Source organism: Anopheles cruzii, chromosome 3 (genome assembly GCF_943734635.1).
Source record: "Anopheles cruzii chromosome 3, idAnoCruzAS_RS32_06, whole genome shotgun sequence".
In the NCBI taxonomy this organism is placed as follows: Eukaryota; Metazoa; Arthropoda; class Insecta; order Diptera; family Culicidae; genus Anopheles; species Anopheles cruzii.
The window spans coordinates 14,483,793-14,494,755 of record NC_069145.1 but is presented as its reverse complement, the minus strand read 5'-3'; the positions used below and the strand labels follow the sequence as shown (position 1 = coordinate 14,494,755).

The window sequence follows — 10,963 nt, the reverse complement described above, 5'->3', positions numbered from 1 at the left end:
CTCCGCCGACACTGCGCCTTACGTCACTAGTCCTCCGGCGCCGCTGCGAGGATGTTCTGGAACGCACGGTTTGTTATCGCAGTGATCGATGGAAAAGGAGCAGAGTCTTGCGGCAAACAATCTCGCAAGTCACGATAGTGATGTCACTATTAATTTCGGACTCGAATTCACGGTGGAACCCGCTGCGCGCCGAAGGACGGACGGGAGATAACACTAGACAACAAACACGAAAACCACATGCACACTCCGGCGCGCACACGAAAGAAAGAATAGAAAAAAAAATAAGGGAGAAAAAGATTAAGGAAAGAGGACTGTCAAAAGCCAAGACAAGAACCAACTCCCAAATCAAAAGCGTTTACTCTGTGAACGAGCTCCACTTTGTTTGGGTTTTCTGCCAGATCAAGAAGACTGCAAAGTTCGATAACAATTCAACAAGTAACCTTAATTTAGTTGTGCGATGCTGAAATTGTGGTTTCTCAAACTTTAGGTTCGTTTACCAAGGTTTTAGCTTAGCGCACCGCGATCAAATAAATGAGATATGTAAAATGTTTGAATGTGTGAACGGTACTACATTGCACGCGAGTATACTAAATGTTGAACGCAAGCGCGATTGCACGCAATACGGAGCTTTGAAACTGATCTTTTAAATGTTTTTAATTCAGCTTAATTTCTACAGTCGTTTTCTTTTTATTGTTTTCTCGTAACTGAATAAGAGTTTATTGAGTCTGTTCCGATTTGACTTCATTTTGTTCATTACAAAACAAAATTAAACAGTCCCATTTGCTGTTTGGTAAGACAATTAACAGATTTTATTTCTACATTTTATATTATCAATAGCATTCGCTTAACATATTGCATATTGCATAAGCATATTGATATTCATATATTGTATCGTGAAATAATAAAAATTATTGTTTAGCGAGGTGATTAAGAAACCGGTTATGGTGTTCTAGACCTGTTGATTGTTTCTTCCCTTGCCGGCCTCCGCTGCGCACTGGTTTACAAATTCTCGCACAGCGATTGATAGAACGGGGAGACTCTCCCCACTCACGGTTGGTTTGTTTAAAATTTTGGATACCGTGAGAATGAAATAACCGGCTTTTCGAGAAAACAAATGTTTGGTGCAGTTTCCCAGACTCGGCGAGTTCAGTGTTGATTCTACTCCAGTCAGAGATCATCATTAGCGCTATAACAAAATGCTCTTAGGAAAGTTCAGCTCGATGTTCACCCTAGCCCTGGTTGTCACACTAGCTCTCGGCGTTACTACTGGAAATCCCCATCGAATGCGTAGAGGTGCGTAAACAACACTCCGTTGCGAACGCAATAGGGTTCAATCGATCTCAACCGTAAGGGCAATGTACCCATAAAAGCGGTACTTTGGTGTTTCTCTACTATCACGGCTAAGACTCCATCTTTTTTCATCCTTCAGCAAACAACTATAATGAGCCGGCTGTGCGAGAGCTTCCTCCGACGTTCAGTGTCGTTCAGCCAGAGGTGTTCTTCGTTTCCTACGGTGCCAGTAACCCCAACCCGAGAGACATAAAAATTACACCACAAACGCTACTGCATCAAGTTGCCTGAAACGAAGCTCAAGCTTCACGTCATTTTTGTGAAAAATAAAATAAAAATCAACTAACGCATGTCACTGCACAGTATACCTTTCACTGCTATTATTAATACACTGTGACTAGAATACCTTATAGGAAAAAGCACTCTATTTTAATGAACTTCATTTAAATTCTCTAGCATTTTACTGACTGAAACTCTGTTTTAGCTCATCCTATGGGCCCTGCTTCTCTCGAAGGTGAGCTGAAGTCAGTGCCAGGGCTATGAACACCGGTGGAGGTTAGGCGAGCTTCCGACCCCCAACCGGACGCGCGGTGCACTGCGGTCGTCACCAAGTGGAACCGGTTCCGGTGGTGACAGACAGTGACACCAAAACAAGTTCCGAAACCGGTAGACCAGCTTGACGGAGCATCGATCAGCCTAGATCGATCGTTTTTCGGGGCTTTCCCAGCGCCGCGACGCGCTGTGCCCGTTGATACTTCACCCGAGCCAGACAGCTGACGCGAAGGACAAGTCCAACGCGATTAAAAGGGAACTCGGAATTACCCTGGAACGGTTGCGCCGTCGTCGTCGGCGAAAGCATTGACTTCATGTAAACCTCCTATCGGCTGTGTTGGTGAAACGAGAAGCATCCACTATAAAAGCCTAGAACATGCCCCAGAGCGGTCTAGTCAGAGCGCTATCACGGCCAGCACAGCGTAGTCGAAGCGAAGTGCGATCTTCAACCAAAGTCGTCGTTTGTGTACACTTTCCGCGGAACACGTTATTTAGTCGGAACGCGATCTCCACAACATCAGCGCAATGCAAGTGCAGCGGTGGCTCGTGCGCAATGTTTTGCTTCTCTCCGTCGGTGCGATGCTGACGGTGCAAGGTTATCCGGCCGATCTCGCCCATCACGGTGGCGCAGGCGGTAGCAGCAGCAGCAGTGGCAGCAGTGCAGGAAGTTCCTCCTTTGGGGCCGGCTTCCCGGCGCTGCCCCAGTTTGCGCCGTTCGGTCCGGGTCTTCAGTCACACCAGCCTCTGGTCGCCGGCGGAGGACACCACGGCCCCGGCTGGAGTCCGGACGTGTTCGGTAAGGCCGGTGGTCATCCAGTATTCCCGGTGCACGGTGGTGGGGGCAGTTCCAGCAGCAGCTCGTCCTTCTCGAGCTCGTTCTCGTCCGCGCACGACGGTCACTCCACCAGTGGTTCCAATGCTCAGTCCCAGTCAATGAGCCACGGCGCAGGCCACGGCGGTGGTGGCACCGGTAGTAGCGCCGGTAGCAGTGCCGGATCGCAATCTACCTCGCACGGTGGGCACGGGCACGGTCTGCACGGGTACGGTGAAACCGGAAGCGTCTCCGGAGCACAGTCGAGCAGCCAAACCCTTCAGCAGCACGGCCACGATCACCATCACCACGGTGGTTCGGGAAGTGGCGCCAACGCGCAGTCCCACTCGGTGGGGCAAGAGGAGCACGGACACCACGGACTGGTCGGTGGCAGTGCGGCGGGAGCGGGAGCACAATCGCAATCGCACCAAGGTCATCATCATGGCGGTCATCAGGGGCAGACGGGCAGTTCGGCCGGAGCGCAATCACACTCGCAACAGGCCGCACCCGCTCACGGCCATGGTCATGATGTGGGGGGCAGCGCGGCTGGCGCACAGGCCCAATCGCAGTCGACCCAACATGGCCACGGACTGCCCCATGGAGTGCACCAGGGCGGCCACTCGCCGGGTCATCACTCGACCGGACACCACACCGGGGACGGCTACGGAGTCCGAGTCAGCACCAACGAATCGGAGGATGGTGCCGTGAAGAAGACCGCAAGCGAAGCCTGGGTGTGGAAGGATTAAGCGTAGCTCCGAAGCTCATATTTATATATTCTCTATGCATGACACCGAGCATGGCTCAAGAACTAAATAAATTCATACAGAGATACTATGCTAAACTAAAATGGGCAACAAGGACTTTCTATCTGACTTTTGGATGGTTGGCTGAGATGAAGCAATAATCGTAACGTAGTACTTCATAGTGGTGGGAAACCAACAAATGTCTCCATCACTGATCGCAGCATGCCGTGTGACGGCAATGCCTTGGAATCCGACATCGCATCCCTCACGTCAGATTTGCGGTCTACTATTGTTGTGAATTAACGTGACCTAATCCATGCCCATCGTCTGATAAGGGGCTCTCCCATGGGACGCTCTGGTTAGTTTTGTTTTGCAACACAAACCTTGGGCTTATCGGTACGGTGCTCCAGGACGATGTTTACGGATCAGTAGGGCACTATCAACAACCGAAAAACCCCGAACGCTAAACCCCCACTGATATGGCGTACAAGAACATATAACGCAAGACATGTCGAGAGCTTCTCAATTTTGGAAAAAGATTGTGAGAGGCTCGGAAAAGAAGGCCACAGTCGGTGTTGAAGATTGGTCCTGGAACGTTATACGTAGGCTGGTGGTGTGTCTGAAATGAACTTTCTTTTCGCTAGTGCGATGTTGTTGGCGCTGGGACTAGCCGGAAGCAGTCCAACGGGTGGTACATCCGGAGCGGCATCTAGTGCTGGAGCAGGCTCCGGAGCAAGTGCTGGAGCTGGCGGTCCCACTGGAGTAGGCTTTGGGTATCCCGGTTACGGTGGATTCCCACCCGGATTCGGGTTTAATGGAGCACCCGGGCAAGGGTTTGGATTCGGCCAAGGATTTCCTTTCGGACAGCCGTACCAACCCGGTTTCCCGATGATGGGCCCGGGAATGGCGTTCCCTGGGATGGACCCGGGACACGCGCAGGGCCTAGGAGGGTTCGGTGCCGGATCGTCGGCCGGTTCCCAGTCGTTTTCGAGCAGCGGATCGTTCGGTGGTTCCGGGAGCAGCGCAGGAAGTGGTGCCGGTGCTAGTTCGCAATCGGTTGGCCACCAGCAGCCAACGCACGGGTTCGTCGGTACCGATAGCGCCGGATCGGCACACACCGAGCACAAGCCGGGCCACGGAGGTGGTGGTATGGGGACGGCATCGAGCGCTGCCGGAAGCTCTAGCCAATCGGGTGACCACGGCCATCCCGGTCCTGGCCACACCGGTAGTGCCAGTGGTGCTGGAGCTCAGTCGCAAAGCACCTCCTCCGGTCATGGCATGGCCGCTGGAAGCGGACCCTCGTCGACCGGTGGAGGACGCCGTACGGAGGTGAACATAGGCAACGGGCCCGGCGACAACTTCGGGGTGCGCATCAGCACCGACGAGTCGGCCGACGGCACCGTCAAGAGGAGCGAAAGCGAAGCCTGGGTGTGGAAAAGCTGAGCCGGAAGTGGCACCATGGTATGACCTCACACATGCCTGTACGCACCCCGTGTAGCGCCCGACGTGCCCGATTAAGATCGATCGTGGACAGCATACCGCATCGCTGTTTCGTGTCAGTTTTTTCCATCCTCAGAAGTTTTGTTTTGCCAACGACGATCCTACTGCCATCGCGGGGTTTCTCCCCCGGCGGGGTTAGGGTTTGTTTTTGGCGCCGTCACACAACCCGAACCTCGAACTAATCTCTCGCACCCTCATTTCTCGCGCCGGATGCTGAAAAATAAAACCTCATCTCGCCAACCGAGCACACAGTCTCTGCTGCCTGTCTCTGGTGGACGGTGACAGGAAAAAAAATCTTTCCGTGCCGTGACTTTTAATTCTCATTCAATCGTGCCGTGGCCAATTTCGTGCGTAAGTCTCCTTGCCAGGAACCAGGGTCCGGTTCTTGCGGTTCTCGTGACTTGACGTCGACTTCGCCGGGCACCGGCGAGGAACGGATGTCAGGAAAAATAAAACTCTGCGCGCTGTGCCGATCTTTGGCTGTGGATTGTCAGTCGTATCTGTTTTTTTTTGTTGGTCTGTTGTTTAATCCCCCGTCGGGTTTCCGCCAGAGTCGTCCGACGCGAGAGTCCGAATCCGATAAGGTCTTCGCTCGTAGAGATCGCTACGTGTGTTGAATGGCGAGACCTGATGCTTCGGATGCTGCTGCGCACTAGGGAAGCTGGGAGTGTAGGAGAACGGCACACACGAACATCGGCCAGCCGATCGCGTTCGATGGATCGCGTTGGTTAAAAGCGGAGCGCAATGAGCGTAATTGACTCACATCGCGTGGGTTACTCTGCTGCTCGGAAGTTCGCGAACCGAATCAAGTGGTTTTCCTGGGCGCAACGTGTGCACCCAGCAGTGTAGTTCGCTAGATCGATGACCGTCACAGGTGGTTCCGGTTCCGCCGTAATGTTGTCACACGTGGTGCTGGCGTTCGTGATCGCTTTCGGCCATCATGTCGGTAAGGACTTACCGTAGCTGTGCCGCTGGAGGACCGTTGCGTGATTGGTTGTCAAACGTTGCTTATCTCCCCGGTAGCCGCTTACAGCACGTTCAACGTCAACCAGTACCCACAGGCGCAGGTGAATGCCTGGAACCAGGCGTGCCGCAGCTTCCAGGCGCAAGCATTCGCTACGCAGGCGCAGCAGAATCAGTTCTTCTCGAACATGTTCCCGGCCATACAGCTCCCGCCTCTTCCGTTCGCCGATTTGTGTTCCCAGACCGGATATGGGTACGGTGGGTCTGGGGTCGCTGCCGGGGCTGGAACTTTCGCTGGAGCCGGTGGAGGAGGTGTGAGCTCCTTCAACAATCGTTTCGGGGGTAACGATGGTGGCCATGGCGGCGTACATGGTGTTAGTGTCAGCAGTAGCACCAATGGTTTAGGCCAAGGGGGCACCGTGGTGTCCCACTACGGCAATGGAGGGTCCACCTCCAACTTCATCCCTCACGGACAGTCAGGAAACTATGGTGGCGGAGCAGGCGTTGGTTTCGGCAACCGATTCGGTGGATCGGGCCAAGGAGTCAGTGTTTCTAGCTTTGGTGGTGGCAACGGAGGTGGGTTCGCTTCCGCCAACAGATTTGGAGGGTCTTCCGATGGACACGGCGGTTCCACGTACTACGCATCGACTGGTAACGGCGGAGGCACCGTCAGCTCGTTCGGTCCCAACGGAGGAAGCTTTGCTTCGGCCTCCCGGTTCGGTGGAGGAAATGGTGGCTATGGCGGTGGCTATGGCGGTGGGTACGGCAGTGCAGGCAACGGTGTATCTGTCGGATCCAGTGTGTCCTCTACCAGCAACGGTGGTCACGGTGGATCGGTCCAGACCAGCGTCTACAAGCACCACTACTGAAGCCTTCACTCGCCATTCGCCATTAAGGAAGGTCCCATCTTAGGAGTTATCGTCGATTAATTTTATCTCACATTCAACTACTGCACCGAAGGGTGATCGGATCGCCGAAAACAGAAACAATAAAGAGTAGACATTCTCTGTTGATTGTTTTGTAAACTTTTCGCACAGCGTACAAATACTTCTTGTATCAAATTTTGTGCGAACATTAAATATTTAATACAGAAATTCAAACTAACCGATCGCCGGCCAAAGTGTGTTTTATCGACGAAGCATTCGCACGCGTAACATCGCTCTCGTAATCCCTCAATGCTTTTATAATATGAATCGTGTATTCGAATAGCCAAAACTAATAAAATCCAACAAATTACGTATTAATTCGATCAACCTAGTTCTAATCCAATCAAAAGATGGCGCGTCCATGGCGCGGCTGATAAAAATTCAGAAATTGTAAATCGGAATAAAATCCATACGCTCTCAACGCCTGCTCAGTTACGTGAACTGATGATCTTCGGCGAACGGGCCACGGTCAACGTAAAGCAAAAAATGAAAACAAAAAACATTAACACTCATAAGGAAAACAATATATTCAAAACAACACAAACTAGGCAGTGCGTGGCGCAAGGCGGCGTCCGAATGGTGCCCGGGAACCGGTTTACATTCGCGTTTAAGATGTGTGCTGAAAAAAGGAAGAACTACGATTTTATTTGTGCAAAAAATCCACGCACACCGACCGCCTGAAGATCCACACAAGCCCAGCGGGCCACGCTGAAACGGCACCCCAAGCCCGCAGAACCGGTATCCGGATCGATCGTCGATGAGAGCAAACAAGAGCTCCCTTAGAATCATCGGACGCACCGTAGATCGTAGATCCAGAAGAGGATCGTAGGAGGCGATTAATTGAAATATATTGTAGCTCCTTCCTCGGGGTGCTTTCACAGCGTCTTTCCGCGAAGTAGCGTAGCTCAAGTGTACCGCAGACGATTCTTTTTTACACCTCAATGCCCGGAAATCCCCAACCAATCTGGGGAGTCGTTCCCGATCGACTGGCACTGTTTGCTCTGCTTATTATCTGCCTGAAAGGTACAATGAATTGGACCAAAACGGCACACATCGCACAAAGCAAATGCCGAACGCTCACCGGAACCGGCACCCCGGGACTTCCCGCACAAAATTGTTGATTTTCTTGATGAAAATTCACCGCGGACCGGTTTTTTTTTGTGTGCAGCGATTCAGCGGCTGTGACTGACCCTGTGGTTTGCTTTGTCACGCCAGACACACAAGGCAACCCGGCCGCAGGATGTTCAAAATTCTGCTCCACGCTGCTTCTAATATCATTTCAAATGCACGAAACTTCTGCCGTCGGTCGCAATCCTTTCTCCCACAAAAGGTTTACTTCCGGGCCGAACAGGTTTGGGGCACATGCACTGATGAATATCCCAAAATATGGTCGTTTGCCGGTCTCACACAAGCCACCGTCTGCTGTGCCGTCAAGAACGGAGCCATGCTTCGGCATCCAAGGTTCGGGCTCGAACACCGGAACCCGCAGCCCCAAGAATGTGCGCTACCAATAAATCACACGATCTTCTCCGAGCGTAACCGAAGTCGCGATAGTGCCGTGTTTGGGCCACGACAACCTTGAGCCGGCCGCCATATTTACGTGCCGCACCATGAGTTACGTTTTACACACATCGCGATTCAAATTTGACCAGCCACAGTCCCTGGGAGACGGCCTTCGGCCCAAAACAATATCAGCGCTCAGTGGGGCGATGTTTGGCCCGTGGTCCTCGGTGTCCTCCACCTTGTTGTTCCAATATACCATAGGTTCAAAGATTCTCCACCATCGGAGGTCGCCGTTGGAAGACGTTCTTAAATATTTACAGTAGTTTTGAACTACCACGTCCTCTCCGGTTTAACTGGGGGTCGGTCGAAGGAACTATTGAATGAATATGTTAAGCGAAGGCTAAGCAATAGTTGTAAGTTTTCTTGCAAACACGAGCATTACTTAGACGTCACAGGGTCCAGAAACAATGTTCGATTCAGCCATGCCAGGAACATTCGAAAAAGGGTCCTTTGTTGGTGTTTCTTACCATAAAGTTGTACTATTTTCCATCAACCTACAGACATTTATTGGTAAATTAAGGAAAAGTTTCTTTTCAATTGATTGAACATTTTTGTGCCAAAGAAACGCCTCTCTTTGGAACAATTCCCCAATTCCCAATCTCTAGTTAAGCATTAGTACCGATACCGGTTAAGGTTTCCTAAATTGTCCATCAAGCCAGGAGGATATAACAGGGGAAAAATAAATCCGAGTAGACCGTAGAGATCAGGCTAGATCAGAGCAGAGAGTACTTCCTACATCAGGTTACCGGTTAGATCGATTTATGGCTTTGCAAAAACTTACACTTTCACAGCTTTTTTCGTTATACAATCGTCGCAAAGTGCAATTAAACACCGATCCGATGGCGCGCACAGTAACCATGGCCCAACGCAGCAGCAGCAGCAGCTTTCTCCCCAAATTCTGTCCATCCGAACCAATCGCCGAAATCGAAAAGGGTAAAAGGCAAACCGGAATAAACTAGCCCACAGGCCGTCGACTTTAGCTCGGGAAAACACGCACAATAAAAACAAACCTGGATACAAAATCCATCGAATCGAAGTAAAACCCCCAAAACTTTCGATACAAATCGTGTTCGGTATTTGCATACCCTCGTGTCCCGGCCAGCCAACCAGCCAGGCAGTTCCTATGGTGAAGCTGGGTCGTTATCGCGGCCAGGCTGTCTCGTTTGGTGACACAGCGTCCAGGAGAGGACCCGTAAGGGTGGAGGCTTCGAGCAGGTTTCCGACCGAGCATTAATCGCCCGACTCAGTGGCAGTGGCTTACTCGAAAGGTAATCCGAAAGCCGGTTATGGACGCACAAAACATCTCCCAAATAAAAGCAAAACAAATAGAACGCGGCGAGAGCGAGACTGGCTGATAAGTGAATTTGCACCGAAGACGTACTTTTAGCGCCGGAACCGCGGGCCGCCACTAATGGCCGGTCACCCACACTACGCCATCGGGAGACGATGATCACAAAGGTACACACGAGATCCACGATCGGCGTGACCTAACCTCTCCAGCGGCACAGGTTTTGACAGGGCGGGCGCTTCGGATGTTGGTCTTCAGCGACTCCGGACCTGCACGGCGCCCGACGTGCCCCGATCGTGCGAACGAAATGCAGAGTGCCTCCAACATTACCACCACCAGCGCGGCTGCGGTGATCTTCTTCGGCTTCGGCGGACTTTAGATGTGTGGGTCGGATGTCGTCCGGCTGCTGGCTGGCTGGCTGGCTGGGTCTGGAAAACTGGTCTCGGCGAACCTCCCGCCCCGACGAACCTCACCCAAACAGCGCGTCGAAGGCCCTTCGGGTGGAGGGGTGGTGGTGAGTCGGTGGAGCGGCGTGCCACGATGTGTCGCATAATGTGATAATGTGGCGACGGTCGGCGACAGTTAGTCGCCCGATATATAAAGCCATCTGTCCACCGGTGCTGCGATATTATTCGTCCAGCGCCAGCTCTACAGACAGCATCCGCCTACCGTTCGGCCATTTTTTGTTTTGTGTGTACAGTGTGCAGTGTTGCCAGCTCCCTCAAGATGAAATCCATGGTTTGTGCCCTCGTCCTGGCCGCAGTCCTGGCCGTTGCCAACAGTGCACCGTACCAAAGTGAGTGTCCCTAGCAGCGGCAGCGGGACCGGGTGTAGTCCGCCCGGAGCGAAGTGGGTTCCAGATTTCAACATCCCTTTTCCGAACTCGATTCACAGTTGCCTACCTGGTTCCGGTCGATGCTCCGGTAGTGCGAGTAGCTCGCTCGCCACAGTTCGGCGGTAGCGCGGCCAACGCAGGAGCGCAGTCCTTCAACCAGGGCGGTGGCTTCCCCGGTGGCTTCGGAGGTGGATTCTCCGGATCGGCTGCTAACGCTGCCTCGCAGTCGTTCACCCAGGGCGGCGGATTCCCCGGTGGCTTTGGCGGTGGTCTCTCCGGATCTGCTGCATCGGCCGGAGCGCAGTCGTTCTCTGGTGGTGCTGGTGGCTTCCCCGGATTCGGTGGATTCTCTGGTTCGGCCGCCAACGCCGGAGCCCAGTCCTTCAGCGGTTAAACGCACCACCTAGAGCAGCCACAACAACAACATCATCATTTAGTGTGCTGCAACCACGACGATGACGACGACGACGACGATGACAACTACGCCGGATG

At 52.7% G+C, this 10,963-nt stretch overlaps 4 protein-coding genes across 4 annotated transcripts; all 4 read left to right on the top strand.

Annotated features, from left to right (window-relative positions):
• Positions 1–2,220: 2,220 nt before the first annotated feature.
• On the top strand, positions 2,221–3,489 carry LOC128271882 (uncharacterized transmembrane protein DDB_G0289901-like). Its single transcript, XM_053009557.1, has one exon. The coding sequence runs from the start codon at positions 2,368–2,370 to the stop codon at positions 3,397–3,399; it is 1,032 nt and encodes a 343-aa protein (XP_052865517.1). The 5' UTR covers positions 2,221–2,367; the 3' UTR covers positions 3,400–3,489.
• An 825-nt stretch (positions 3,490–4,314) lies between these two features.
• On the top strand, positions 4,315–4,839 carry LOC128269905 (uncharacterized). The gene has a single exon (XM_053007309.1). The coding sequence runs from the start codon at positions 4,315–4,317 to the stop codon at positions 4,837–4,839; it is 525 nt and encodes a 174-aa protein (XP_052863269.1).
• Positions 4,840–5,637: 798 nt separating this feature from the next.
• On the top strand, positions 5,638–6,928 carry LOC128273196 (uncharacterized). The gene is made up of 2 exons (XM_053011125.1): positions 5,638–5,842; positions 5,920–6,928. The coding sequence occupies exons 1-2, from the start codon at positions 5,758–5,760 to the stop codon at positions 6,726–6,728; spliced, it is 894 nt and encodes a 297-aa protein (XP_052867085.1). The 5' UTR covers positions 5,638–5,757; the 3' UTR covers positions 6,729–6,928.
• A 3,434-nt stretch (positions 6,929–10,362) lies between these two features.
• Positions 10,363–10,865, top strand: LOC128274007 (uncharacterized). The gene is made up of 2 exons (XM_053012092.1): positions 10,363–10,432; positions 10,531–10,865. The coding sequence occupies exons 1-2, from the start codon at positions 10,363–10,365 to the stop codon at positions 10,863–10,865; spliced, it is 405 nt and encodes a 134-aa protein (XP_052868052.1).
• Positions 10,866–10,963: the final 98 nt, after the last annotated feature.